The following is a 16768-nucleotide window of genomic DNA, read 5'->3' as shown; positions in this document are numbered from 1 at the left end:
ATTTCATGTTTGTTCATTTGTTTTCTTTTTTAGATTCTACCTATTTCTTTCCTCTTCTCAATGCATCCGCCCTTAAAAATCTAACTTTGTTTTACTAATTTTTTTTACATCTTCATCTTGGAGAGCTGTGCTCACAAACCATGTCTTAAGCAAAAGCCCCAAACAAAGTTAGGTCAGATTCTTCTGTAAGACATACTATCCTCACACTATGCACTTTCCCTCATTGCACTTATCACTGTTGTTATTTAACAAATAAATATGTAAAGAATTGTACGCTTCCCTCCCCTGAAGAGTGTCAGCTCCACGAGGTCTCATCTTCCTTATTCCCTGTGCTGTGCCTGGCTCCTGGCACATTGCCTACTACATGGGCACTCAGTAAATGATGAAGGAATGAATGACACCACGTGGTAATACTGGTTGATAACTCTTTACAGTATTGATGAATGTAAAATGGTACCAAACCTTTTATGGTATGGACCTAACTCTTAAGCAACCCTGTTGTTCAGAAGAGTTTCGTCAAAGTCCTCTTGGTAGGTTTTAAATAATTCATTTTCCTATTTATAGAAAAAAGAAAACAAGGTAAGCTCAAACATATGCCGAGGCTCATAGACATGTTGAATGCAGCCATTGTGCTGGTTTGGTCCATGAGGAACATGGGGATGCACAGAGGAGAGGCTAAAACCTGCTGTTATGCAGCCCGCTGGCTACTGTGAATCGTTAACTGCTGAGGGAGGAAGCCAGGGCAGTAGAATGGAGGAGAAAATAGTTTTGTATTTCTGCCTTTTAGAGAGTCAGGAGTGGCTTGTAAAGGAGAAAAACGATCTCTATCCACTTAACAAGTCTTTGGAGTTTATGCTTAAGGTCATATTTATTTGTTCTGTTGACAAACCATCTTCTGAAGAATGTGTTTGATGTGACTCTTTTCTCTAACTTAAGGCCACTCTGGTGATTATGGATGAAGTAGGTTAATTTTGCTGTAACAGTTCACAGGTGGGCAGATGGCATGAAGCTTGTCTGAATGCACATGATCCATCCACCTTAGGGGAGGTAAGGGCTGGGATGGAACCCACAGAAAAGACTAGGGTGTGCCCCCCACCCCTTAAGTTCACTCAGCTCCTTACAATTGTAAATGCCTGTGATTTGGTTCCTCCTGCTAGTAGTTCTTGGCCATTTTTCACATGCAAACCACTGTGCCAAGCGTTGTGCTGAAACAGGAATTCACTTAAAGAGACTTCATGCTCACAGGGGAGAATGGGTCTGTTTACAGTTATTGCAGCATGTGATGAGTGTCATGCAAGATGTTCATAACATGTACCAGGGAATTTTAGAAATGACCCTTGACTTGGAAGAGGAATTAAAAAAAAAAAAAAAAAAGAGTTGGCATTGAAAAGTCTGGAAGGTAAGGGGGATCTGTAGATGTTGAAGTGAGGCAAGGGGGTGGGAGGAGGGCATTCTGGCGTAGGCAACAGCAAGAGCAGAGGCCTAGAGGCTGGAAAAATGGTGCCTCTGGAAGGACTAAGTGGGAGGTCAAGTTAGGAAGACTAATTGTTGAGAGAACTGAATTCCAAGCAAAGCAGTTTAGTTTTATTCAATACATGTTATTTGCTGGGTGGCTGATCTTTTTACAAAAGAGGAAACTGAAGCTCAGAGGTGTGCAACGACTTGCCCAGGAGCACCTAGCTAATAAGTGACTTCAAGTGCTCTTTCCACCACTGTCTTTCTCTATAGTTAGGTTGGTTCCTCTAAACATAATCTGGTGGGGTTTTTCTGTTGGTTTTTTTAAGTATTTATTTATTTGTGGCTGCACTAGGTCTTTGCTGCACATGGGCTTTCTCTAGTTGCAGAGCATGCAGGCTTTTCATTGCAGTGGTTTCTCTTGTGGTGGACATGGGCTTTAGTAGCTGAGCACATGGGCTCAGTAGCTGTGGCTCTCAGGCTCTAGAGCGCAGGCTCAGTAGTTGTGGTACATGGGCTTAGTTTCTTGGCAGCATGTGGGATCTTCACGGATCAGGGATTGAACTGCTGTCCCCTGCATTGCAAGGCAGATTCTCAACCATCGGACCACCAGGTAACCCCCTAATCCAGTGTTTTATTTCTAACCCTTGGTGTGTGTGGTTACTAGAGACCAGTGAGTATAGACTGAATAGATAACTTATTTAGGAGACAGTCAGAAGTAAGGTAAGGAATGCCTAATCCTTTCTGCTTAGGGAAACCCAAGCTTAATATCCACAGAAAGACCTTCACAGCCTCCTGTGAACTCATGCAGGGTTAGCAGTAAAGTGTGTTACCCCTGCAGGACCCAGAGATGTGAGTCAGGTGAAACATGGACTGAGTGTGCTTGACTCGGAGAGGCCTTTCCTATCGGAGATAGAAGAGAGAACTTACAGGCACCTCCTATGGTGCTGCCGAAACTGAGAAGTCATCTGTGTGTCTGGGTGGACTTTTCACATTAAGAGTCGACATTCTGCATAAACCAGGTGGCAAAGTCAAGGGTAAATTAATGCTTAATTGTTATCACTGACAATTTCATGTATAAGGTATTTAATTGTCCTTCGGCATTCATTATTTCTTTAAATTTTGCTCTTTACACATATCATCAAAGCAGTGGTCCTTAAATCCTCAAACTTAATTCCTGTAATGACAAGTTCTATTATAAAAACATAGTTTAGTAATAAATGGTATTGAATCTCTATAAATAACTTGCCTATGGATAATAACTGGGCCATTTGGACTATGAGGCTTTACCCAAAGACACCCCTATCACCTGGTGGTGGCACACCTTCATGGCAGACTGCCTTAGTCTGTTTGGGCTGCTGTAACAAAAATACCATGGACCAGGTGGCTTAATCAACAAAACCTTTGTTGCTCACAGCTCTGGAGACTGGAAGTCCAAGATCAGGCTACTGACTGATTCATTGTCTAGGGAGGACTTCCTGGTTCATAGACTGTGATCTCATTGTGTTCTTATGTGGCAGAAGGGAGGAAGGAGCTCTCTGGGGTCCTTTTATAAGGGCACTAATCCCATTCATGAGGGCAACACCCTCATGACCTAATCACCTCCCAGAGTTCTACCTCCTGATACCATCACCTCAGTGTTTAGGATCTCAGCATATGAATTGGTGGGGGAGAAACATTTAGTCCCATAACAGAGTGAGAGAGAGTAGACCATGCCCTGTTGTGGCATTTTATATGGTAGTTTCCACTGTATAGATATTGTCCAGTCCAAACCTAAACTTATCCAGAGATGGAAAATGCTGAAGACTGGTGAAAATGTTCAGCAGTGGAGCTGATAGGACTTGAGAGAGAGTGAACAGTTCTTGTAGCCTGAACCCTGCTTTAATAAGGTATACTCAAGGCACAGGAATCTTTCAACCACTCATGACATTTTTCCTTAAGAAATGTGATGTTTCCTTTCTTGACATTCCCTGGATTAGGACAGCTGTCCTTCTGAGTTGTCCAGGAGGGCATATGGTAGCTGAAGGTCTGGGACTGGAATGGGGTAGATTACTCTGAGGACTTGTTTAGGAGTTTATGACCCTGAAAAGTAGTAAAGATTTCCATTAGCACTGACTCACTGCACTGTTTAAAAAATAAAACGCCACCTCTGAAGGTGGCCTGCATTATCACTTCCTGATCCTCTCTTATGACTCAGGTACTGAGTTGTATTCTGTATTGACAATGCCAAGGACATAGAGGATGAACTTACTGTCAGCGATCGAAGTTAAACTTGAGTTTTATCATGTATGACATGTATTTGAGGAGACTGTCCTGTATCCCATTGAAAAATAGACAGCCTGTACTTTATTTTAAATCTTAATGATTTTTATTTTAATATTCCATGCTCATTTGAAAAAAATTCTGACAATACAGAATTGCAGATCTTAAAGAAAGTAAAAAGTCCCCAGATAAAAGTCACCTGTTACTCTACTCTTTCTCCTCACTTCTGAAAAGTACACTGTTTACAGTTTGTATATTTGTCTTGATTTTTTCCTTCTATATATCCATTTGAAAATGCCCTTTTATTCTCATATGCTCTCTGCCTCTGTCCTCTATTCTTCTCCCTATATGCTCTTCTCATCTGTCTATATTCTTATATAAACATGCAGTCCCACCAAGCCCTACCTTAGAAATGGGAATGTGACTTCCCCAATGTTTTTCAACTTGCTTTTTTTGCTGATCAATAAATTTTGGCCCCTGTCCTCACACCTTCTTCCTGCCCACCATGTTCATACATGTAGATTCACCCCATTCTTTGTAATGATTATTCAGTATTCTATTTCTTTTCTTTCTTTCTTTTTTTTGGCAGAGCAGGGTGGGCTATACATTATTTACCCAAACCTCGCTTCCGTTTTTTTCCCCCAAACTCCTATTGAAAAACATTTGAACTCTTTCTAGTTTTTTGCTCCTATAGACAGTGAGCAACCTGCATCCTAACTGAGCATTTTGAAACTTTCTGACCCTTTTCTGATTGACTGATACGTTCCTCTCTTAGAACCTGAAACCTTGTTCAGAGAGTCCTATGCAGAGCTTCAGTGCACAGAACAGATAGCAGTGGGGCTCCTCAGGTGGGCATGTGTGTGGGAGGCTGCTGGCCCCTCAGTTTCTGCAGGAGCTGGAAGATGCCTCAAAGCATAGGGTGAAGAAAGCCTTTTCAAGCCTTGAGAAGAAATGAAGCTGTCTAGTGAGCACGCTGTAACTCCCTTTGTAGAGCAGAGAATCGCTGACTGTGGAGTGCAGTGCAGCACCCCGAGCCCTGGAGGCCCTGGAACCTGTGTGTCACCCTCAGCCTAGTGCCTGGCCTTACGCAGACGAAGCGGGTGGGCGACCCTCAGGGTGCGGCAGGAGTGCTAGAGTCCACAGTGGTCCTCCCCCGGCTCTACCCTCAGCGTGCCCTGCTCGAGTAAAGAAGGAAGGGGCTACTCTCCAGAACGCCCTTTGACGTCCTGCCTGTCTGCCTCACTGCCCCTTCTGTCGTGTACATTTCCGTGACTGAAAATTTTCTAATAAAATTGTATTGACTTTGCTAAAGAAAAATTATTTTTGGAAATCTATAAATAAAAATTCCAAAACAGTAACCTAGCAGTACATGAAAGATCCTGGTTTTCTTCGCTCTCAGCCAACACTCCTGGATAACACTTTGTAGTTTGGCATTATCTTGGAAATGGAAATGGCAACCTACTCCAGTATTCTTGCCTGGGAAATCCCATGGGCAGAGGAGCCTGGCAGGCTGTAGTCCATGGGATCACAAGGAATTGGACATGACTTAGCGACTAAACACAAAAACAACAAAAATACATGTGTATATATACTTCTTTTCTTATAAAGATAGTATCACGCTATATACAGTTGTATAACATTTTTCTTTAATATATCATAGGTATAATGTATTATACTTCAAAACATACCAAAGTATTATTCTCTTTATTAATGATATCATTTCCACAGTGTGGCAGTGCAATAATTCTTTAACTAGTCATTTATGGTTGAATGGAGAAGGCAATGGCACCCCACTCCAGTACTCTTGCCTGGAAAATCCCACGGAAGGAGGAGCCTGGTAGGCTGCAGTCCATGGGGTCGCTAAGAGTCGGACGCGACTGAACGACTTCACTTTCACTTTTCACTTTCATGCACTGGAGAAGGAAATGGCAACCCACTCCAGTGTTCTTGCCTGGAGAATCCCAGGGATGGGGGAGCCTGGTGGGCTGCTGTCTATGGGATTGCACAGAGTCGGACACGACTGAAGTGACTTAGCAGTATGGTTGAATTGTTTTCAGTTTTTCTCCAGTCAAGCTAAATTGATGTAAAGAAACCTTCATGCATGGAGAACCGTTGACTCAGTTATTCTCAGTAGCAAGGCAGCATGGGTAATACAGGTAATCCCAACATACCTAGTTTACTAGTGCCTTCAGCTGAGCCCTTATTTTCAGCTTCTCCCAGGGTTTGCTAGTGGCAGATACTTTAGTGACCGTTCTGTAGTTTCAGTGGCTGTGTGTTTGGGTGTGTTTGATTTCTCCTCGTCCTGGTAGAGGGTTCTAGAATAACATCCTTCTTTGGTATTCTGCAGACCCTTTGACTCCCCAGGTTGGGAAACAAGAACTTGTAACTTCAAACAGAAAATCATCAAAAGTTCAATGCTAGGCCTCCCTGGGAAATAAGGAGGTAGCCTGCCCTGGCTGAATTTCATTGTTGCTTACTACTTCTATTTGCTTCTGGCAGAATGTCTCCGGATTAAACCTTTCAGAATGTGCCATTTGCTGTTAGAAAGTCATATTCTGCATTTAGCTGAAGGATTTAGAACGATTTTTTTCAAACCCGTTGAATCATAAAATTCACTGGAGAAACTTGTTTCTTTAAAAAAAAAAGATGAATCAAATGATCAGGATGGTAAATTTGATGTTGTGTGCTTTTTATCTCTTTAAAAAAAAATGGAGGAAAAAAGGAAATGGACCAAATACCACTTTTTGGCTGTAAAAGAGAACAAAAATGTGCTTTATATAGATGAAGGATTAATCTCCAAGACTGTTATTAAGTAGTGGGTGAGGAGTTGCACAATGGTGTCTACTGTATGTTAACTCTGTAAAAAGAGGAAGAAAGAAAGAAAAAATAAAAGGAAAACGTATTTGTTTCTGTATACTTGGAAGCATACCCAAGCAGCAGATAACAGTCTTTGCCTTTGAGAAGGGAAACTGGATGGCCAGAGGCAGGAGTGAGAGGAGAATTACGTGACTCTGTCAGTTATTGAAAGATAAATATATTTTTTTTAAGTTAGGTTTCTGAGTCTCTGTCTTGGATGGTCTGATTTAATATCATACATTTAAGGTGGAGCCTGGGAACCCATATATGTATTTTAAATAATAGCTTTATTGAGAATTGATTCATGTAGCATAAAATCCATCCTCTTAAGGTGTACAATTCAATAGTTTTTAGTATATTTGGAATTTTGTGATCATGGTCATTAATTCCAGAACATTTCCATCTCCCCAAAAGAAAACCCCAAATCCATTAAGCAGTTATTCCCCACTCTGCCAACCACCAGTCTTCTTTTTGTTTTGATGGATTTGCTCATTCCAGTCATTTCATATAGAGTCATACAATGCAGATCTTTTATGACTAGCTCCATTCATTTAGCATAATGATTTTCAAGAGTCATTCACATGGTAACGTGTGTGTCCGTATATATGCAGCATCCATGTAGAACTGGAGGAGCCACCAAATTATTTTGCAATATGGCTTTACCATGTTCCATTCCCCTCAGATTGCAGATGGTTGTTTGGGGGCCTGGGAGCTGTATTTTTTTTTTTTTTCTTACAAGGATCTTGTAAGGATTCTTATGGGATTTTTTCTTACAAGGATTCTTATGATCAAGCGGTTTTGGAAAACACCGTCTCTGAGAGTAGCACGGTCCCTCTTACTGTGACTGCTGGGATGGTGGCTGTGTTTCTCCTCCACCAGTGCCCCGCAGTGCTTGAAGGACATGCTGGTTACTGTGCAGGGAACAGCAGCAGAATGCCTGTCTGCAGAGCAGTCAGCACCTCAAGAAAAAGGATCTCAAACAGAGTGAACTCGGGTGAGATCAACCAGGCCTGAGTCTATTTTTTTCTTTGTTTTAATTTTTTTTTTTTTGAAGATGAAATATGGAAAAGAAATCTAGGTATCCCTTGAAACCTCAGAAGATTCAGATGGAGGAAGGCATAGCATGGCAAAGCCAGTGCATATATTGGGTTGGCCAAAAAGCCTGTTCAGGTTTTTCTGTAAGATCTTATGGAAAAACCTGAATGAACCTTTTGGCCAACCCAATACATGCTTTTTCTTCCCCCAGTGGAACAAGGGTAATAATAGTCTTTATGAATTGGAATCTGATTTCTCCTTTTCCTAGAGGTCTTTAAAAATTTTTTTTAACCCATTTTATCTGTAATTGTCTTCTCTGACTTTTAATAGCCACAATGAGTCAAGTGTTACTATGTGCTGTAGGTTATATAGAAATAGAGGTATAATGTTGTATACATGAAAAACTCATATAATGTTATAAACAAACTTCAGTTTTTTAAATGTTATGTTATGATTATTCTGAACTCTAAACTATGAGAAGAAAACTGTTTTCATACACACTAGAATGGCACCCCACTGCAGTACTCTTGCCTGGAAAATCCCATGGACGGAGGAGCCTAGAAGGCTGCAGTCCATGGGGTCGCTGAGGGTTGGACACGACTGAGCGACTTCACTTTCACTTTTCACTTTCATGCATTGGAGAAGGAAATGGCAGCCCACTCAGGTGTTCTTGCCTGGGGAATCGCAGGGACAGGGGAGCCTGGTGGGCTGCCGTCTATGGGGTTGCACAGAGTCAGACACGACTGAAGTGACTTAGCAGCAGCAGCAGCAGCAGCATTTGAGTTCTAATTACTAAGACAAAATTAAGAAGTCTCCTAGACAAGACTATATATGGGGCAAGTCTTCTGAGGTTAGACATCTGCTTTGGAGCATTTCCCGCCTCAACCCTTAAGTAAGTATTTCTTGCAGCTCCCTCCTCTGGATGGGGCTTCAGTGGGGTGACTGTGAGTAGCAGAGCACTCAGCACATAGTGGCCCCCTCGTTAATGAGTCATAATAACGGGCACTTTTCTCAGGGCCACTTGGTAACAAGCACATAAATAGAATAAATAGTCTTTCAAGTTGTTCTGAGCAGAATTTTAGTTCCTGCCAAGAGAAGCTCTTCACCTTGTTTTCTAATGGACTTAATGTCCTCACTGGAAAGCGGTGCCTGTGGAGCCAGGAGGAAAATGCCAGACGTGGTGGAGTCCGGACCTACCTGTGCTCTCAGGGCGGGGGCAGGGGTAATGTCAAGAGCAGGCTCAGCTCTTTTTTTAAATTTTTTTATTGTAGTTAAGTTTACACAACATGAAATTTACCATTGTAACCATTTTTGAGTGTACAGTTCAGTGGCTTTAAGTACATTCACAACCCTATGCAACCATCACCACTGTCCGTTTCCAGAACTATTTCATCATCCCAAAGAGAATGAAACTCTGTACCCGTTAAGTGATAATGTTCCCTCCTTCCCATTCTTCTTTATCTCTCAGAATTTGACCACTCAGAATACTTCATACAAGTGAAATCAGATACTGTTCGTCCTTTGGTCTGACGTATTTCATTTCATTTCAGTTCAGTTCAGTCACTCAGTTGTGTCCTACTCTTGGTGACCTCATGGACTGCAGTACTCCTGTCCATCACCAACTCCTGGAACTTGTTCAAAGTCATGTCCATTGAGTCAGTAATGCCATCCAACCATCTCATCCTCTGCCGTCCCCTTCTCCTCCTGCCCTCAGTCTTTCCTACCATCAGGGTCTTTTCTAATGAGTCGGTTCTTTGCATCAGGTGGCCAAAGTACTGGAGCTTCAGCTTCAGCATCAGCCCTTCCAACGAATATTCAGGACTGATTTTTTTTAGGATTGACTTGTTTGATCTCCTTGCTGCCCAAGGAACTCTCAAGAGTCTTCTCTAACACCACAGTTCAAAAGCATCCATTCTTCCGCATTCAGCTTTGTTTATTGTCCAACTCTTACATCCATATATAACTACTGGAAACACCATTGCCTTGACTAGACAGACCTTTGTTGGCAAAGTAATGTCCCTGCCTTTTAGTATGCTGTCTAGGTTTGTCATAGCTTTTCTTCCAAGGAGCAAGTGTCTTTTAATTTCAGGGCTGCAGTCACCATCTGCAGTGATTTTGGAGCCCCCCAAAATAAAGTCTGTCACTCTTTTCATTGATTCCACATCTATTTGCTATGAAGCGATGGGACTGGATGCCATGATCATAGTTTTTTGAATGTTGAGTTTTAAGCCAGCTGTTTCACTCTCCTCTTTCACTTTCATCAAGAGGCTCTTTAGTTCCTCTTCACTTTCTGCCATAAGGGTGGTGTCATCTGCATATCTGAGGTTTTTGACATTTCTCCCAGCAATCTTGATTCCAGCTTGTGCTTCATCCAGCCTGGCATTTCTCATGATGTACTCTACATATAAGTTAAATAAGCAGGGTGATAATATACAGCCTTGACATACTCCTTTCCCAATTTGGAACATTTTCAAACTTCGTCCATATTTCTAGCACATGTAAGAATTTCCTTCCTTCCTAAGGCCTTGTAATACCCCTTTGTGTATATGTACCATGTTTTGTTGGGCTTCTGTTGTGACACTAGTGATAAAGAACCTGCCAGCCAGCGTCAGAAACATAAAGGGACTCGGGTTCTATACCTGAATCGGAAAGATCCCCTGGAGGAGGACTTGGCAACCCTCTCCAGTGTTCTTGCCTGGAGAGTCCCATGGACAGAGGAGCCTGGCAGGCTACATACAGTATGTAGGGTTGCGAAGCGTCGGACATGACTGAAGTGACTTAGCATGCACACACATGAACTGTGTTTTGTTTATGTGTTCATTGGGTTGTTTCCACCTTTTGACTCTTGTGAATATTGCTGCTGTGAGCATTCATGTATAAATATCTGTTTGAGTCCCTGCTTTCATTTCTTTGGGGTAGACCCCTAGAAGTGGCATTGCTAGTAGATGGTAATTCTACGTTTACCTTTTTGAGGAATCACCAGGCTGTCTTCCACAGCAACTGCACCAGTTTAGATTCCCACCAGCAGTACATAAGAAACTTCAGTTTCTTTGCTAACACTTGTTATTTCCTGGCTTTTGTTTCTGTTTTTTTGTTGTAGTGGGCATGCTCATGGGTGTGAGATGATATTTCACTGTGTTTTTGATTAGCACTTCTCGTGATGAATGATTTGAGCATCTTTTCATATGCTTGATGACCATTCGTGTATTTTCTTTGGAAAAAAATGTCTATTCAGGGTAACCTTCAGTCAGCTAACTTGTTTTCTCATTGTTGTAGAATTTCTTTTTGTGTTCTGGATGTAATTAACTCTTAATGACAGCTAGCATTTGCAGACTTGTGTTTCTGTTAAAAAATGCAAATCTGATTGTATTGCTCAGTGTTAGTGCTAGTGATGGTCTTTAAATTCTGCTCAGCTCAGTCTTTTACCATCCATGGGTTACTTTTACCTGGCCACTCACTTTTTGAGCTTGGCTTGTTATCTGGGTGTGGAAATAATTGTACCTTCCCCATAGGCCTGCTTGAGGACTGAGAATGTAAGTTGCCTTAAGACACAGCCTAGGAGTTCCTCTGGTTTCCATGAATAGTGGCACTTACTACTGTCTGGAGGCCAAGGCAGAAGATCCTGCAGCTTCTGACTCTTTCTGGGAGGTTCATCTACCAGAACCCCTATATTAGGATGAGATCAGCTGCTCTGCGTCCCCCTTAGAGCAGAGCACAGAGCAGGTTCCCAGCGGATTGGTGTTAATGAGTGTGATCACGTTGGGCTCACCACCACACTGCATGTTGTCAACTCTTGACCCTCTGAATTGATGAGCATGCTAGGGTACCACTGCAGGGTCCCAGAAGCAGCCTGGGAGGCAAGTTTCTGGAGCAGAGGGAACTTCAGGTAGTAAACCTGGTGTCTTTCCATATTGTGATTTTTTTTTCCCCCCTTTGGAAGAAGGAAGAGAAGGCAAAACCCCACTCTCCAGCTTCAGACGCAGACTCTTCTCATTAAGGGCTGGCCTCTGTCCCCGGCCAGCCTGGGCGTCTGTTGTTGCATCTGCCCCTCTGCTGCGCTGGCTGGGCTCCAGTTTGAACTCGGGGTGCTGCTGGCCAGAGAGCTGTTCTCTCTGCATCACTGCAGGCCATTTCAGAGTGGAAGTGTATTTGGACCATGCACACGTTTGATCTTGTCGGGTAGTTTAAAATTTCATTTGTCGGGTCAGTGTTCTGTCTGCTTTGACCCTGAGGCTCTTTCTCATGGTTAATACTTTGGCAGTTCTAGAAGGAACTCTCTCTCTCCCTCTCCATCTCACTGCCCCCCTCACCTCCAATCCTCCCCCTTCACCCCTTCCTCCCGCTCTGTGTCCTCCTGTTGCTCCCTCTTTCTCAGCACCCCACTTCCTCTTCATCCCTCCTCCTCTCTTCCCCCATCCTCTTCCTTCCTCTCACCCTTGGAGGTCTTCTTGGTTTATAGACTATTACATATTTCTTTAAATGCCTTCATTTTCCAGATGATTCCCTGGAACTGTCACCTAATCAGAAGTCTTGAAAGCTATATGCGCGTGTGTGCACACACACACACACTTTGCTTCAGACATTTCCATTGTTATTTCCTCAACAAATACAGCATGCATTAGAGTAGATTCAGACAAACCAAAGCTTGACCTGGGCTCCACCAGCGCGGCTGGACCCTCCTGCATGCACTGGCTCTGTCATAGGACCAGACACGTCTCATTCCGCAGCTGTGGAGTGGGCCCTCGGACAGCACTTTCCTCCTGGGCTGGACAGGAGGGTTGACCGAGCCAGTTCAGATGAAGCCTTCAATCCCTACAACTGACTTCTGTACTCTCTGTGATAATTTGCTGTGCACTTTTTTTGCTTACTATCTAAAGCCAGTTTGACTGAAATTCTTGGAGCCAAATTGCTCCAAGAAAGAAGGAGGAGAAGAGAAGAGCTGGGAGGCAGCAGCAGCGCCTCTAACCCAAATGTTCCACTGAGTCAGTCACGGTGCAGAAGTCCTCTTCGAAGACCCGCCAGCTGTCTTGGGCCCTCGGTGTGGCCTGACTTCCACATACCTCTCTCAGGCTTGGCTTCTGGGCCGTGTGAAGAAGAAAGCAGACCCTGAATTTTTCGACATTCTCATATGTGGACTTCTCTTCTGTCTTGCAGCTGATGCCTTTTTCAAAGCCGCCATAAGCCTCGTTCCAGAAGTTCCCAAGATGATTAATATTGATGGAAAGATGCGGCCCTCAGAATCATTCCTTCTGGAATTCCTCTGCAATTTCTTTTCTACATTATTAATAGTTCCGGTACGTTTCCCCAGAAGACCTGTAGGTGATATCTTTCTTTGACCTGTTTTATATACATTCTTTGCCCTAGAAGTGCAGGGATGTTCTGTCTATATCTTTGTTGGTTTTGTAGTCAGATATTTGCATTTCTCAATGCATTTCTATTCATCTATGTCCAGGATGTATAGTCAAGGCTCTCTATATGGCGAAAGAGGTACTACTTGTTCAGGGCTCGAGCCGCTGGATGAACAAAACACCCAGGGTGAAATCCCTTCCTTCCAGCTCTGCAGTGTCAGGTGATTCTGTAACATCACCAGGCTGCAGTTTCCTCATTTACAAAATGGGCATAATAATAGCATCTATATGTCTAGGTTGAGGTGAGGATTAAGTGAGCAAATATACGTAGGTGGTTACAACAGTGCCTTGTGCTGTGCTTAGTCACTCCGTCATGTCCAACTCTTCATGACCTCATGAACTGCAGCCGGCCAGGCCTCTCTGTCCATGGGGATACTCCAGGCAAGAATGCTGGAGTGGGTTGCCATCTCCCTTCTCCATCAGTGCCTTTGTACATAGTAAGCACTTGAAGAGGTAATGGTGATGTTATTTTGATGGCAAAGACCAGAATACACAACAAGATAGTGAAAGTCAAAGGGCTATTGTTGGAAGATGCTGGGGTTTCTTGTGGAATATAGGGAATGAGTAGTCAGATTTGGGCTGGAAGGAATCAGGGGCACTCCCAGGATCCAGCATTAGGGCCCTCACCCTAGTTGGGGTTCTTAACTTGGGGTCTGCCTAACCCATGGGGATCTGGCAGAGTAACCACGAATTCAGATGAAAAAAAAACCCTTTTTTTTTACAAACCTCAGTGAAATTTAGCCTTTCACTTCATTACAAATCACAGGCAATGAACCACAGTACTAGTTGTAGTAACTGGGACTTTGTCACCAAAGTAATCAGCAGTATGTTCACATAACATTTCAGGTGTGAGAGATATTTTAGAGGACTATCTACATGTTTCCTTCCTTTACAAGTGCAATAGTTATTAGGCCCATTGGCTAGGTCTGTTATTTAAATGTATTCACCAAGAAGTAATAGATTACAGTATAACAGATACGTTGAAAAAATATTTTGACAACTGTATTTTAGCATAATTGATTTCCTTTGTGGTCTTATGTATTTTATTTTCTGCTTTAGAAATAGAACTCTGAGTTGTGTGTAGGCTTCACCAGGTCATAAAAAGTCCAGGCACAAAATGGGTTGGCTCATGGTGAAGCCAAATGTGTGTAGGAACCACGGATGCCCATCCCCACTTCCGTACTGAGAGTCTCACTCCCTAGGTAAGATTGGCCCTGGAATCAGCATGTTTGAAAGCTTCCTTGAGTCAAGTATAGGTGGTCCTAGGACCACACTTTAAGAAATGTCCCTCTGGTCTCAGGCTATGAACCATTCCGCTCCCACAGGTATGGGGTTACTTTGGGGTGATGAAAATGTTCTAAAATTGTGATGATGATTGTGAATATATGAACTCTGAATATACGAACAACCAACGAATTGTGCATTTTACGTGGGTGAATTGTTGGGTGTGTGAATCATCTCAGTGACGTTGAGAGAACAAAAACTGAGTTGCTCCCAACTTTCCAAGTTCAAATCCCAAATTCTCTGAAGAGAGCCTGGGATGTTCGGGAGGCAGGCTTGGTGCTCCACTTCAGTGTGTTCTGGTATTCTTCTTAGTAGTTTATAATCAATCTCTCTCATTTTCTGATAGTCTAGTTATTTATCAGGTGATAAAATCAGGGTTTCTAATGAAGAAGTGGATCAGTGTCACTGTTTACTGATTAATTGGCTTGCCTTTTCCTTCTGCATATGGGGTTTTCTCTGTTAAAAAATCATTGGAGCCTTGTACTTGGAGTCAGAAACTTGTGTTAGTCCTGACCCAGTGACCAAACAGCCTTGTGGCCTTGAGAAAGTTTTGTAACTTTCAGAATCTCCATTGTCACCTTTCTAAAACATCATCCAGATACACACCTAGCAGAGCTGCTTGAGGGTTGACTGAAAAGATCGCTGTGAAAGTGCTTCATGAACCGGATGCTTGGTCCCTGGGATCACAAGCTGATGACCAGTGGGTGGAATCTAGCCTGGAGACACACTTGTTGGCTGCATCATGATGGAAAACATTTGGAACGAATTACCCCCATTTAAAATTTGTAGATCACAGAGAAACCCAGATTTCCAGTTCCTTGAGAAAAAATCAGGTCCAGCCCTATGAGGCCTGCATTCCCCGCCTGGCCAGTTGTCCTCAGCTGGAGAGCAGCTGCCTGTCCTGGGTGGGGGGGGCACATGTACTCTGTCCAGGTCCCTGGGCACCTCTGGGTCCATTAAATCCTTTTCTGTTGCTTACCTGTTCCCTTAGGCATTCAGGTAACCCCACCCCTGCCAGACTTCATTGTTCCTGATAGTGCTCTGGCTTTTGCCAGGATTTCTCAAGCTGTTAAGATGGTTCTAGCCACAGTTCAGGACTTCTTACTAGGTGCTCCGTCCCATGCTAGCTCCCTTTGTCAATACACAGTCTCTAGGATCCTGCAAAGCAGAACCTGGGAGGCTTGCCTGGGGTTGCACCACTGGTGAGAAGCAGAGCTGGGAAGTCCGTGCTACCCCAGCCTGAAACATTCGCAGGAGGCTTTATTGCTCAAGATAGTTGGGACTTTACAACCCTACATCCCTCCTATGGGACACAGTGTAGTAACTACTGGCTGGCTCTCCGGGTGCCATGAGATGTTAAGTCTAAAGAGCCAAGGTTGAGTGCTCACCCAGCTCAGAGGCCAGAGGCTGCGTGCGAGCCCCACTGTGGTCAGTAGGTTCAGCAGTAGACGACTCCCGTATCCCTCTTTTACCTGGTTCACATTGCTGCCTTTCTTGTCATATCTTTTATAATTTTACTTTTAAAATTTAATTCTTTCATTGTAAGGACACTTACCATATCTGCCCTCTTAACACATTTTTAAGTGTATGACGTAACTGTTGACTCAAGGCCCAACGCTGTACAGCAGATCCCTACAACTTATTCATCTTCCTTAATTGAACCTTTAAACTCATTGATTAGTGACTCCCTGTTTTCCTCCCCCTCCAGCCCTTGAATTCCACTCTTTGAAAGGACTGTTCTAGATGCCTTATGTAAGTGGAATCATAGTGTATTTGTCTTTCTGGCCTATTTAACTCACCATAATATCCTCAAGGTTCATCCATGTTGTCATATATGATGGCATTTCCTTCTTTATTATACAGCTGAGTAACAGTCTGTTGTACGTGTATGGCACATTTTCTTTATCCATTTATCTGTCAGTGGACATTTTGTTTGTTTCTACCTCTTGGCTGTTGTGACGGCGCTACAGTGAACATGAGAGCACTAGTATCTCTTTGAGATATTAGTGATTTCAAACGTTTTGAATGAGTACCCAGAGGAGGGACCTGCTGCATTACATCACAGTTCCACTTGTAATCTTTGAGGTACCTGTGTACTGCTTTCTGCAGTGGCTACACCATTTTGCATTCCCACTCCAGAGCAGAAGACTTTTTTAAAGAATGGGTTTGAAAAGTTTTGACTCATTTTATTTGTTTAGAAAAAAAAAGTGGATGCCATTTTTAGGCCAAATAAAATAACGGGTCCACTTTATTCATTCTTACGAATACAGAGGTGAACATTCCCCCAGGACAGCCGTCTCTCCTTAGCAAGCAGCCCCACTCTTGGAGCATTCTGAAGCATTCTGCTCTGGTATTAGCAGTGGTCAGCTTCTTGGTGGACTGCAGAACAGTTTTCTCCATAATCTTGAACTAACATATTTCTTTTAACAACATTTGGTAGGACAAGGAAACTAGAATGAATTGAACAA

At 43.1% G+C, this 16768-nt stretch overlaps 1 protein-coding gene across 6 annotated transcripts in view; it reads left to right on the top strand.

Moving 5' to 3' along the window:
* VPS35L (VPS35 endosomal protein sorting factor like) overlaps nt 1-16768 on the top strand; it is a 138187-nt gene that overhangs the window by 102619 nt on the left and 18800 nt on the right. For all 6 annotated transcript variants that reach the window (XM_086375518.1, XM_086375520.1, XM_086375519.1 and 3 more), the window contains one exon: nt 12763-12902. In XM_086375518.1, the coding sequence (XP_086231644.1) occupies nt 12763-12902 (140 nt within the window). The remainder of the gene's footprint in view (nt 1-12762; nt 12903-16768) is intronic.

This window comes from Bos grunniens, chromosome 25 (genome assembly GCF_055505025.1).
Source record: "Bos grunniens cultivar Pamir isolate PY7600 chromosome 25, Bosgru_T2T1.0, whole genome shotgun sequence".
Classification (NCBI taxonomy): Eukaryota; Metazoa; Chordata; class Mammalia; order Artiodactyla; family Bovidae; genus Bos; species Bos grunniens.
Note: the sequence above shows the minus strand (reverse complement) of the source record. Positions and strands in the feature narration are given on the sequence as shown.